The sequence below is a fragment of the Halictus rubicundus genome, chromosome 12 (genome assembly GCF_050948215.1).
Source record: "Halictus rubicundus isolate RS-2024b chromosome 12, iyHalRubi1_principal, whole genome shotgun sequence".
Taxonomy (NCBI): domain Eukaryota; kingdom Metazoa; phylum Arthropoda; class Insecta; order Hymenoptera; family Halictidae; genus Halictus; species Halictus rubicundus.
This window is the reverse complement of record NC_135160.1, coordinates 4,292,056-4,304,288: the sequence shown is the minus strand read 5'-3', so window position 1 is coordinate 4,304,288 and position 12,233 is coordinate 4,292,056. Positions and strand designations below refer to the sequence as shown.

The following is a 12,233-nucleotide window of genomic DNA, read 5'->3' as shown; positions in this document are numbered from 1 at the left end:
TCACTAGTATTTTTGAGAGCTAACTAGGGTCTTCGGTAGCTAACCGGAGTCATGGATAGCCAACTAGAGTCTTTGGTAGCTCACTAGTATTTTTCAGAGCTAACTAGGGTCTTCGGTAGCTAACCGGAGTCCTGGATAGCCAACTAGAGTCTTTGGTAGCTCACTAGTATTTTTCAGAGCTAACTAGGGTCTTCGGTAGCTAATCGGAGTCTTGGGTACCCAACTAGAGCCTTTGGTAGCTCACTAGTATTTTTGAGAGCTAACTAGGGTCTTTGGTAGCTAGCCGGAATCATAAGTGGTCAACTAGAGCTCCTGACAGCTAAATAGTGCCTTTGGTAACATACTAGTATCTTTGGTAGCTCGCTAGTACCTCTGACAGCTAACTAATGTCTCTGGCAGCTAACTAATGTCTGCGGTAGCTAACCAATATCTCTGAAAGCTGACTAATGCTTCTGGTAGCTAACTGAAGTATCTAGTAGCCAACTATTTTCCCCAACAGGTGACCAGTGTCTCTGTTAGTCGACTAACTAGAGTTAAAGTTGCAGAACCACTACACAAAGTTCACTTTTAACAATGAAATATTAGAGTTTACTGGAATTACATTAATCTTGCCCCATTAGTACCTCTACAATTATCAACGTGTAATGTGCAATAACATCAGCGCATTTTTATACGGAACGGGAAATGGCTACAAGTTATGGGATCGGTCAGAACGAAAGAGAAACCGCAAAGGCTGTTAGCTCCCAGCTCTTTTTCACGAGCTTTATTTCTAATTAACGGCAGCACCGTGTTAATTGTCCAGCTGCCGGCGTCGGGAGGCCTCGGAGATTCCTCGGGTTGGACAGGTTCAGCCTTGGGTTCGCTAGAATTCTCTCGGTGCAACGAGCGCTTCTAGGAAAATGGAGAAGCGCCATAGAAAGTGATACCTCTCGCGCGGAGCCGTAGAAAGTAGCCATGCCGGTGGTCGCTTTCGAAAACTCGTGTTACAAGATAAAAATTATGTAAAATATACCTGCTTACAAACAGGCGTAATTAGAAATTGCAATTCACCAACTCGAAGCTTGTCGAGATTACCAGATCGAATTGTTACAAGCTAGCCGAAGATTATCCGCACAAATTGTTTTCAAATTTCACTCCCGATAGACATTCTAAGCAATCAAAATTACACTATTCGATTAAACACAGTGGACCCTCTTGTAAAACAGTGAAGGCATTGTTGCAGAAAAGTTAATAATAACTAATAATAATTAATAATAACTAACTTTTAAGAATGCTATTACACTATTTTCGAGTCATTGAAATTATAAAATATAAGAATAAATTTTTACCGACATCCCGCTCCTCACAATTGACTTGGAAAATTTCTAGACATAATTTAAATAACTACATGTATGAAATTAATTTGAGTTTCTTCGCGTACAATGGGATACGTTTGAACGTATAATTGAAACTGCGTTTTCTTTGTTTCCAGAGATGGCAGCGGAGATGGTTCGTCCTGTACGACGACGGGGAGCTGACGTACTCGGTGGACGAGCACGTGAGTACCATGCGAAAAACCATTTAATGCAAATTTCCGTATTCGACCCGGTGACTGCACACGGCGAATCGAATCCTCTTAGCCCGTCTTTCCACGGGAGCGACGCGTACCCGCGCTCGAAATCCACTTTGCCGCTGACAAATCCGTTTAACGTCCCGATACGGTTTCATTCGGAGTGATATCGCGCGCCAACGGAAACGCCGCGCGTAATTCAAATTTTCCATCGCGACCGTGCCCGGGGCCGTGTTGCCTCCGGCTAATCCGACTTTAAAATTAATTTCAAGAATTCATTTGTCGATCCGGTAATCCCTGTACCAACAATAATCCGTGTACCGTCTCGCAGCACCAGAAAAACGTCACATTTCCATACGCACGATGGGTATTTTCAGAGGAGTAACGTTTCGCTTCTAATTTGGTTATTATTTAGATATTTGGTTTCTAAGGTTAAAATAATTCTTATTAACTTGTATCAATTCTTTTGTCTAAATAAATGACGAAACAAAGAAATGGGGTTACCGAACACGAACTTGAAGTAACTGACGTCAGTGTTTTAAACTTCTAATGCTAGAATATTGTTAAAATTATCGATTCAAGTAGTGTTCAGGTATTTTCAGAATACTTTTGGAACCATTTCGAAAAATAGCGTGACAACCATTAACGCCCCTGCCCAGCTGTACCGAATGAAAAGGAACTGTTAACTGTGATTGTAAAATAGTTGAGTGACCTTCTTCCTGGTCGCAACGAATGGGCCATAATCGACGGAACTTATCTTGACAAGAGGTCCTTGGGCCGTGTTCAGGGGCGCGTTCCGAAGGATGAGAGTCGCGCGTTATCCTGGCAGAGCCGAGAACTGTCAAGCTTCCAACATTATGGCAGGTCATGAATCAAAAGCTGCCGCTCGGAGCGGCTCCCTCGGAGTCTAGGAGTGGCAAAGGTCGCAGCCAATTGTAGTTATACTAGCCGCGGCCGCTGGCTCGTGCGCCGCCATCGGCAGCATAGTCAATACCATCAACATGGAGGCTGGTGGAACGGCCCCGAGCCTCTCGCGCCTCCGGACGTTCCTCGGCCATCGCCTTCTGACGTCGATGACCACGGTAATGCTAGAAACCGTCAGAATTGATTTAAGCATCGGACAGATGGCTAGATAAAGGCTTCTTCTCCTCCTCTCTAACGACGCTCGCCGGGGAAAACTTCTGTTGGCGCGACGCGGGCAATTAGTCCTTCAAAACGGACCGGCGAGACTCGGCTAATGAGTTGCACGATTCAAATTATAGCGCTGGTTCGCCAGAGTTTCAGATTTCTCGGTAAACCAGTTTTGAATTACTTCTTCCTGGCTCGGACACGGCTGTGACCAGCTTCTTCCTTGGATCACTTAGAGGACAATCTTTGATCACGAATTCATTTTTACTACGCTCTAATCGATTGCAATTCCTTCTGGATTTGACACGACTGTGAACGTTCTTGAAAATTCCTGTACGTCGAAGGAGAATCGAGGGGTACCATTTCTAATAGGATTTATATATAGGATTGTACCATATCCAATAGGATTTTTCGTGATTGCTAGAATAGAATACAAATTTTATTAACTCTTTTTCACCCGTAACAGTCCGGAAGTATTTCAAGTTTACTCCAAGCTATTTTTCGTACGAAGAGAAACAGAGAAACACTTTATTTTTGCCGCCACATACGCGGCATTGGACCCAGTAAGTAAAAGTGCCATGCCGCTTGTATGGCGGCATTGGTCCGTTAAGGGTTAATATACAAGTTTTCGTGGAGTTTAGAAATTTTCACCCTTATTACAATCTCACAAAAATGGTCCAGCTCTTCCAGACTGCGGGCAACGTTACCGTTCATCAAAGAATTCTTACTTCGAATGCTTGGATGCCACTTGGTGCAAACTTTAATAATTAACGCCCCCAGGCGATTTTCCCCCAGCCGTCGGATGAAGTTATCGCGCAGACTAATTCGATAAGATTCCCTTTCAACGGACCCGGGGAACAATGCGGCCGGGTACGAGCCCCGAGGACACCGCTTTCGTCTGGACTCCGCCGACCCGTTAGCCCAATTTCTCATTCCACCTCAAGGCCGACCAGGTACGACTCCAGTCCCAGGGGGAGAGACACGCACCCGCCGTACCACCGGTTATTGTCTTTTCGCATTTTTCGCCCGAGATTATTCTCGAAACGAATGGCCCTCTTAAGGCCCACGACCGGATCATTAATCTGGCTTCGAAGATGGCCGAGTCGTCGGTCCCCGGTCTCGCGCAGAAAATAGAGCCGGCCGGTGCACAGTGTGGGGCCTTTAACGCTGCGGTATCGCTGTCAAACGATCGCTTCGTCGTTGCTATAATTCCGTACCAGGATGTCTCTACGCTGTACACTCTCTACGGCCGTGGATCCGTTTGAAAAATCTCGGCCATGTTTACGCGTCTGCGCAGCCACTTTCCCTATCGTTAGCTAACCCCGAAGAGCTGGGGGCACGGTTGGCTGTGAAAGCTATGCATTCGTTCGCGTACATGTAATTAATGTGGCTTCAAAATTTCCTCCCCCTTAATTTTCTTGTTCTCGTACGACCACGCACGATCTCGTGGAAACTCGTTCGGTATTAGGCGATCGTTGAGCAAACTGCTCCCTGGAGAACACCTGTCGCTATATCGATTAATGTCTCCGAAACCGGTGCCTCGTTCCGCGCGCTGTTATGCAAATCCCGGGCTCTGGCGCGCAGCGTATAGTTCTCGGCGTAGAAATAAATGGATCTCGGTACCTCCCACGTGTCGCGACACACGCGTCGTAACGTTCGGTAATTAAAATCGATACAGCGCGCACACCGTAGCCGGGGAGGGGTGGTAGGAAGGTGTAAAGTAATTTTTCAACGGGTTTCGAATCGTGTGTCTCGGCCGGCGTCGCTATCGACGAAGTTAGCGCCTGCGCGGCGGACAGGGCGCAGGCGGGAAAAGGAACAAAACGCTCGGGTGGAAGCATCCCGTCGCGAGGCATTTATCAGCGTTCTTTAAACGGGACAAGCCTAATCGGTCGGCCGGCCGGTCGCGCGAGGCCCAATAATCTATAGTTAATTGGAAATGGCATTTCTCAGGGGAACAGTCCCCACGGCGCGGTCGTCCGCGACGCGCAGCCGCGATACCCGGCGAAATGGTCACCGGTGGCCAATTATGCAAATCCGTTGCGCCGGGGAAAGCTGGAACTGCCGCGGAATTAATCGTCTGAATTGGAACGATTAGCTCGCCGCCCGGAATACGTTCCTTCGATTATCGGGGATTTCTCGTGGCCGTGGACGTGCTCGGAAAATTGCCCCGGTCGCCATTAATTGCGGCCGTCGATCGATCTCGCGAAACCACGCTACCGATCGAACTCCCCTTCAAACAACCAGCGCCGATCGCGATGGTTACGCGTTTCCCGGTTAGGCTGTCGCAAGAATTTTCCTGATCTTCTCTTTGCGACGCCACGGGGCGTTCACGAGCCACGGCAGCTTTACAAGAATTGGACCAAGTCGTCCTTTGGAACGTCGCACAGTGGTGCCAAATGGCCAAAAAATCTGTAAAAACGAAACTATCCAACGAATTTGTTTGAAAATTTGTGGAGAGATTGCCACAGGTACAACGCTTATTTGGCAAAAAAGCTTTTGGAGAAAGTTGTTAACATTAAGTAATATGGGCTAATCGAAAATCTCTGTTTTCTGCCCATTTTTTATTCATGGAAGCATAAAACAAATCCTTTAATAGATTTTGGTCTGGAACTAATCGTTTTGGCAAGATGTAATATTGATCTAACTTTGTGCAAAAACTCATGAGACCCTTTCGTCACAATTTAAGTTTAAATATCAACTTTCAGAATTTCCAAGAATGAATCGTGCGGAAGTTACGATTATTTGATTTTCCAGGTGAAATTTTTTAGGAATATTTCTAATTAATAAAGAAAAATGTGAAGTGCATATGATTTATTAATTTTTTATGTATAAAAAAATATTTAATAACAATTTTTTTTATCTTACATAAATTATTTTTATAGCGTTCATTGGAGCACTACCAAAAAATACCTGTTGCATTTTTGCGACAGTGGTCCAATGAACGAAAACTTTGTTCATTTAACATAAAAAATTATTATATAAATATTTTTTTATATGTATGAATGTCACATTTTTTTTTTATTATCTGATATGTATCCCTTAAAATTTTCACCTGAAACATCAAATAATCGTGACTTCCGCGCGATTCATTCCTGGAAATTCTGAAAGTTGATATTTGAACTTAAATTGCGGCGAAAGCATCTCATGAAATTTTGCACAAAGCTAGATCAATATTATAACTTGCCAAAACGATTAGTTCCAGATCGAAGCTGTTCAAAGGATTTTTTGTATTCCTCCATAAATAAAAAATGAGCATAACTTAATGTTAAACAACTTTTTTTGGAAAATTTTTTTTGCCAGTTAATAGTTGAAGCCATTTGCAATAACCCATATGATTTGTAGACCCCTAAGTATTCAATTATAGGCGGAGTAATTACATAAGTATCGCACTGAAAACTGATGAATTCCCAGGAGCGAGGAAATGGTTATTTACCATGCGTATATCTCCGTAAAAAAATTTTTCCTCAAAAATCCGACTTTGGTACATCATGCACGCACTATTAGGCTATACAAAAGTAACTTTTTTATATAAAAACCGAAAATTTATAAAAAGGATTTTTTCCCGCCTTGGCACCACTGTGCGTCGTCCCTTGGAAAAGGGAATAAAACGAAGCAGAGGTCTCCAGAAGCGATAGGAATTTTTTGGAGGGTTGCAAAAGCTGTGAAGTTGACTTTTTTCTCAAGAAGAATGCAACTTCGTACTGGGTTTCAAACGTTCTACTTGAATGAATGAAAATAAAAAGTTGTGAGCCCCTAGCTCTCTAACATCGTATAAACTGAACAAAATAATATAATAGCGTCTCATCTTCGAAAAATTCATAAAATCCGCAGTTTAGCGATGCCTGCGTGAATAGATCGACATCGAGGATCGACAAAAGCGAATGAAATAAGTTCCCGAGATCCGCGCGGCGCGTCAGGGGCCGGCTTCATTAGAATCCGCGTGTATCCTCTAATCAAGGGTCCCGAGGAATGTGTTAACGACTGCTAAAACAGGAACCGATTGCGCGTTACGGTGATCCGGGGAGTCTAAGTCTGGTTGACTGGCGAACAATCTACTAAATTTCCCCAGCAGCGAGCCAATTACCAGCGTGCATTCGCGGCGTGCCCGCCAATAAAAGATTTCCTAAGCTTGTTACGCCGCTTGCTCGCTCGCTCGCTCGCTCGCGCGAGCGCCCAGTCGTTGCTCGCCTCGACGCAACGGACGATCAAACGAGAGCTTCCATTGAGCTCATCATTTTCCCCGGAACGTCATTAACGTCTCCGACGTCCGCCTAGTGGGTATCCGCAACGCTCGGACTAATAGGAACCGTGTCGTCGGCTCAATAACGTGGCAGGACGTTGATGATATTGATGACGCCGCGGGGATAAGATCAACGACGACGACAACGACGACGCGGACGACCCTCTTTTCTGGGGCCCCGGTGTTGTGTTCCCCGCGAGTCGATCGGCTGACCCCAATTAAACGATAGCCATCGGGCTGGCCCAGGCGAGACAACGGTTGCGTCACCGATAAATGTTAATGAACCGTGGCATAATAGGATCGTCTATAATAACCGGGGGAATCTGTCCCGACGGTCGGACGCGCGGCCATTAAGGGTGCCTTTGTTCCACCTACGACTCCTACGGCGATCGGCCCGCGTTAATATCGCAACGGTGTCCGTTACCAATTAGAGTGCCGCTTAATTGCGAGTTACCGTGCCGCCCGGTTTCACCGTAACCCGGTGAACTCCAGCCTGGAATTTATTGTACAATAGGCACTGGAATTCCTCCTGTTAATCAGGATCTGAAGAATTTCTGATCGGTACTGCTCCGAAAGCAGTCGTAGAAAGTACGCAATTTCCAGTGACGCAAAGCTCACGTCCGAATTCCGCGCAATGCAACGTGGCAAAGTAACTCGGAAAAATTCTGGGAAAATCGCATAAGTCTGTCGCATCTGCTGAAGAAATCTGTGCTCGAGCGTAAGGAACGCAACGGTAGAACAGGCTCCGAAACGAGACGGTATATTAATGTTCGACCGTGACGAGGGTAGATCTAATCGATCGGGTATCAACTTCCCGCGGGATTAATCTACGCGCAGTCGTCCGCGGCGGTGTTCAGTCATCATCCAGAAGTTCCAATTAGCGGGGATCGGAGCGACGTCTCCGGGGCCCCTGTTGCACGGCAAATCCACGAACTAGACACACCGGGAATGATCCGAGAGAGGGTCGGTCGCAACCAGCGGTCCCGGTCGTCATCGAGAAGTTCCAATCAGCGGGTATCGGTACGATCTGTTTGCTCGTTCTTGTCGTCCGCTCTCTCGGTCTGATTATCCCCTCGCTCCTCCTTTTATTCACGTTGGCTGCGTCGATGGCTAACCACCGGGGGCCCCTTCCCATCGTTCGATATTAATACCGATACGGGATTTGCATTCAGGCCCCGCCGAGGCACGCACACTACCATCCGCGTACCAGCTTCCAGGGGAAGCCTCATCCTGCGGGTCGAACGAATCGACTATTTTTATCGCGAGCATCGATAGTGCAACCCTTCGAAAATATTTCCCTAAAAGCGTTCAATTATTCTCGGAAAAATCAGGTGGATGTGGCCATTTTTGCTAGTCGTAGGGCTCGCGCAAATATTCCATATTCTCTGATAGTACAGTCTTCGCTTTGTTCATTTTATTAGTAAACAACGCGAGTAATTTCATTTTTAATTGTCTCATTTTTCATTATTTTTAACCACAAAGAAGGGATTTCAAATTTCTCCGGGAAAACGGGAAAGCGGCTGTTGCCATTTTTGTAAGCGAAGGGAAATATTCCACATTCTCTAATAGTACGTTCTTCGCTTTGTTAATTTTGTTAGCTAACGACGCGAGTAAGCTCATTTTAAGCTTGAACCATTTTTCATTACATTTAACGACAAAGAAGAGATTTACAACTTCGCCGGGAAAACGAAAAAGTGGCTGTTGCCATTTTAGCTAGCGAAGGGCTCACACAAATATTCTACATTCTCTGATAGTACAGTCTTCGCTTTGGTAATTTTATTAGCTAACGACGCGAATAATCTCATTTTAAACTTGTCTCATTTTTCATTATTTTTAACGACAAAGAAGGGATTTCAAATTTCTCCGGGAAAACGGGAAAGCGGCTGTTGCTATTTTTGTAAGCGAATGGGAATATTCCACATTCTCTGATAGTACGTTCTTCGCTTTGTTAATTTTGTTAGCTAACGACGTGAGTAATATCATTTTAAACTCGTCCTATTTTTCATTACATTTAACGACAAAGAAGAGATTTACAACTTCTCCGGGAAAACGAAAAAGTGGCTGTTGCCATTTTAGCTAGCGAAGGGCTCACACAAATATTCTACATTCTCTGATAGTACAGTCTTCGCTTTGGTAATTTTATTAGCTAACGACGCGAATAATCTCATTTTAAACTTGTCTCATTTTTCATTATTTTTAACGACAAAGAAGGGATTTCAAATTTCTCCGGAAAAACGGGAAAGCGGCTGTTGCTATTTTTGTAAGCGAAGGGAAATATTCCACATTCTCTAATAGTACGTTCTTCGCTTTGTTAATTTCATTAGCAAACAACGCGAGCAATCTCATTTTAAACTTATCGCATTTTTCATTACATTTAACGACAAAGAAGGGATTTTCTACTTTTTCGGAAAAACGAAAAAGTGGCTGTTGCCGTTTTCGCTAGCGAAGAGCACACGCAAATATTCTACATTCTCTGATAGTACAGTGTTCGCTTTGTTAATTCTATTAGCAACCAATACAAATAACCTCATCTTAAACTTGTCCAATTTTTCATTACATTTAACGACAAAGAATCGATTCTCTACTTCTTACCATTGCGTCGATTCGACGAAAGAATAAATGAAGTTGTGAGGAGGAGGGATGACGTCTGGTGTCAATCGAGCAGAGATAGCGACCGGGTACCAGGAAGCTGCGAGGGGGACCATAAGGGGGCCGCTTAGGGGGCCACGGGACGTTTTATCTCACGAGGAAGTCGCCGGTAGACCTTGGGGATATTGCAGGGTGGCGGCGAGCCGGGCGATCCGCCTCGCTGAAACGCTCGATGAATTATTAAGTGGCTGAGATGGGGCATTTTTCATGGGGGGCGGGGCCTCCTCCGGGAGGCGGGATTTTTTCGAGCGTTGAATTTGCTCGAGAGGGCTGGAACTTTATGGAGAGACGCGCTGAATTGTGGATAAGGCTGACGGAGGGTGGCTTCCGAGGGCGAAATTGTTTTATTGGAGTAGATCCTGTGCGACGGGGTTGAAGATTTTTCGGGTGGAGATTTTGTGTGGGGGCGGAGTCCGGAGAATATGTTTCTGAGCGAGGAGAAAGTTAATTTTTAATTTCCTCACTTTTAGACAATGTTCGCTGGCTTTTGTGTAGAGGTGGGATTCGTTGAAAATGGACGGATGCGTGCAATGTTTCAGTAGTGTGAAATTTTATTAGTGCGGGCATTTTTAGGAAATTTTAGGACACCACGAATCCTAGAATTTTTAAGAAAATCTCGGTCGTTTTGTAGGATACATATAAATAATACATAAAAAGTACATAAGTAATTCTGAGTGTTAAGAAGAATGCAGACCTTTATTCTCAATTATACTAGAAATTAATTTATTTGATTAAAAGAGTCCCAGGTGTGACATTTTTTCTTCAGGAATCACATTAAGGTGACAAATGGCGATTATTTTCATTAAAATTAATTTATTTCATTAAAAGACTCCCAGGTGTGACATTTTATTCCTCGAGAATGACATTAAGATGAAAACGTGTCAGAAAAACCACGTAGAAGCTAACCGTGTAAAAAAGGGGCCCATGCAGAGAACATGCTAGTTGTACAGTCTCGTTATTTTCACAGAGTATGCTAAAAGAATTGACCGCGGCTCTAGCATTTCGAGCCTCGGTTCTCCGATCCCGTCTTCAAAGAGCCGCGCGTAGGCTCTCGCAAATTACGCTGGCCAGCGATCCGCGATGCGCACAGATACGTCGAACGCGAGCCGTCACGAGCCACCGCAGTTCGTAATCAAATTATCCCCCAATCTAAAAGTGGGTCTTGACCCGGCGTACCAGAAGCTCCCGGCTATCTTGTCATCGCGGAACACGGCACCGCGAGCGAAATTAACGATCCCGGGCTCGGCGCGTTCTTTGCACCTGCGAAGCTGCCGCGGCCGTGGAATCGCATCTGCCTCCGGTATCATGGTTGACCTTCTAAGTCGCGACGTAACGGTACCGTTTCCCCCAAAAATCCCGGATTACAGGCATTCCGACGACCGAGCCAGGATCGAGAAGTCTCCCCGAGAGACTCGAGATTTACAGCGATTCTTTCGAAACGACGCGACGCGACGCGACCCGACGTCGGTATCGGGCCGAAAATCCTAAACGGGCAGGGCAGGGAGGGAGTTCGTTGGACGGTATCTCGGGAAATGAACGATCCCGTCGCATTTACACCTGGCGGCCGGTGCAATGGCGTGCACGCTCCCATCTAATTCCAGGATCGGTATGCCGCTTGGCCTTAGAAGGCTGCGGCAACGGTGAACCGCTCGACCCTTATTCCGGGCTATCTTCATCGGCCACGTGAGCCAGCCGAATGAAAATGCGTCGGTATCCGCGAATCGAGCACGTGGTCTGCGCAACGTGCAGAAATTACGGGGGCGTGGCCCGCAACTGGGAACGCGTATGCTACCGTCCGACCAGACACGTGGACGATCGCTGTCATTTTCTGAGAGGAACGTTCTTTTTCCCGTGGAGGGAACATCGTTGTCTCGACCCACATTTACGAGCAGCCGCGAACATCTTCATACCGGCATTGAAATGGTGCAACTCGTTTAAAAGTGGACCAAACGGGACATGAAAATTGAATTTGAGATAAGGGACCTCGGTAAGGCAACTGCCGTAATGGAAGAATAATTATAAACCTTTTGAACATTTTTCTACAGAGAATCTTTTGAGAAGTATAAATTCGTTTCCTATGGAAGACAATTTTTGTCCATTTATTCCCCTTTAACCCTTTGCACTCGGCGCTATTCTCATTGTAAAACTAAATTTTTCTTCCGTCTTGGAATATTTTCATTTTATTCGTACGAAACTGATCCGATTTCCACATATAATATTCAAATGTTTAGTAATCTATTGAATAAAAATCTTGTAATGTAACAAATATTTTGCAATACTTTTTGTAATTTCTTTGAAATAATGCCAGAACAATTTCTAGTGGCGCTTCAGAGTCACCACTCGAGTGCAAAGGGTTAATACTACCGTAGATCAGGATTATTCAGCAGCAAATTATGAATAGTGTTGTTAAAATGAGCTCCTGAGATTTGATCCTTGAGCTGTGAGGACTAGAGTCCTCAACGCTTGAGCTTGAAACTCGAAGACTCGAGTCTTCTGCATCGCCAGGATGTGTTTGAATATTCCGATGTAATATGTGTTAGACTGCTTTTATTCACATTGCACGCTGTATTTTTGGAATTCACTTTTATTATTTTTTACACGTGGTTTGTAACCGTCTCGCACGCTGGTTCGTTCGCTTCTGTAAAAACTACACGCACGCGTCTC

General features: G+C 45.1%; 1 protein-coding gene across 5 annotated transcripts in view; it reads left to right on the top strand.

Moving 5' to 3' along the window:
• Osp (myosin phosphatase Rho interacting protein outspread) overlaps positions 1 to 12,233 on the top strand; it is a 280,543-nt gene that overhangs the window by 157,981 nt on the left and 110,329 nt on the right. For all 5 annotated transcript variants that reach the window (XM_076798351.1, XM_076798350.1, XM_076798355.1 and 2 more), the window contains exon 3: positions 1,472 to 1,537. In XM_076798351.1, the coding sequence (XP_076654466.1) occupies positions 1,472 to 1,537 (66 nt within the window). The remainder of the gene's footprint in view (positions 1 to 1,471; positions 1,538 to 12,233) is intronic.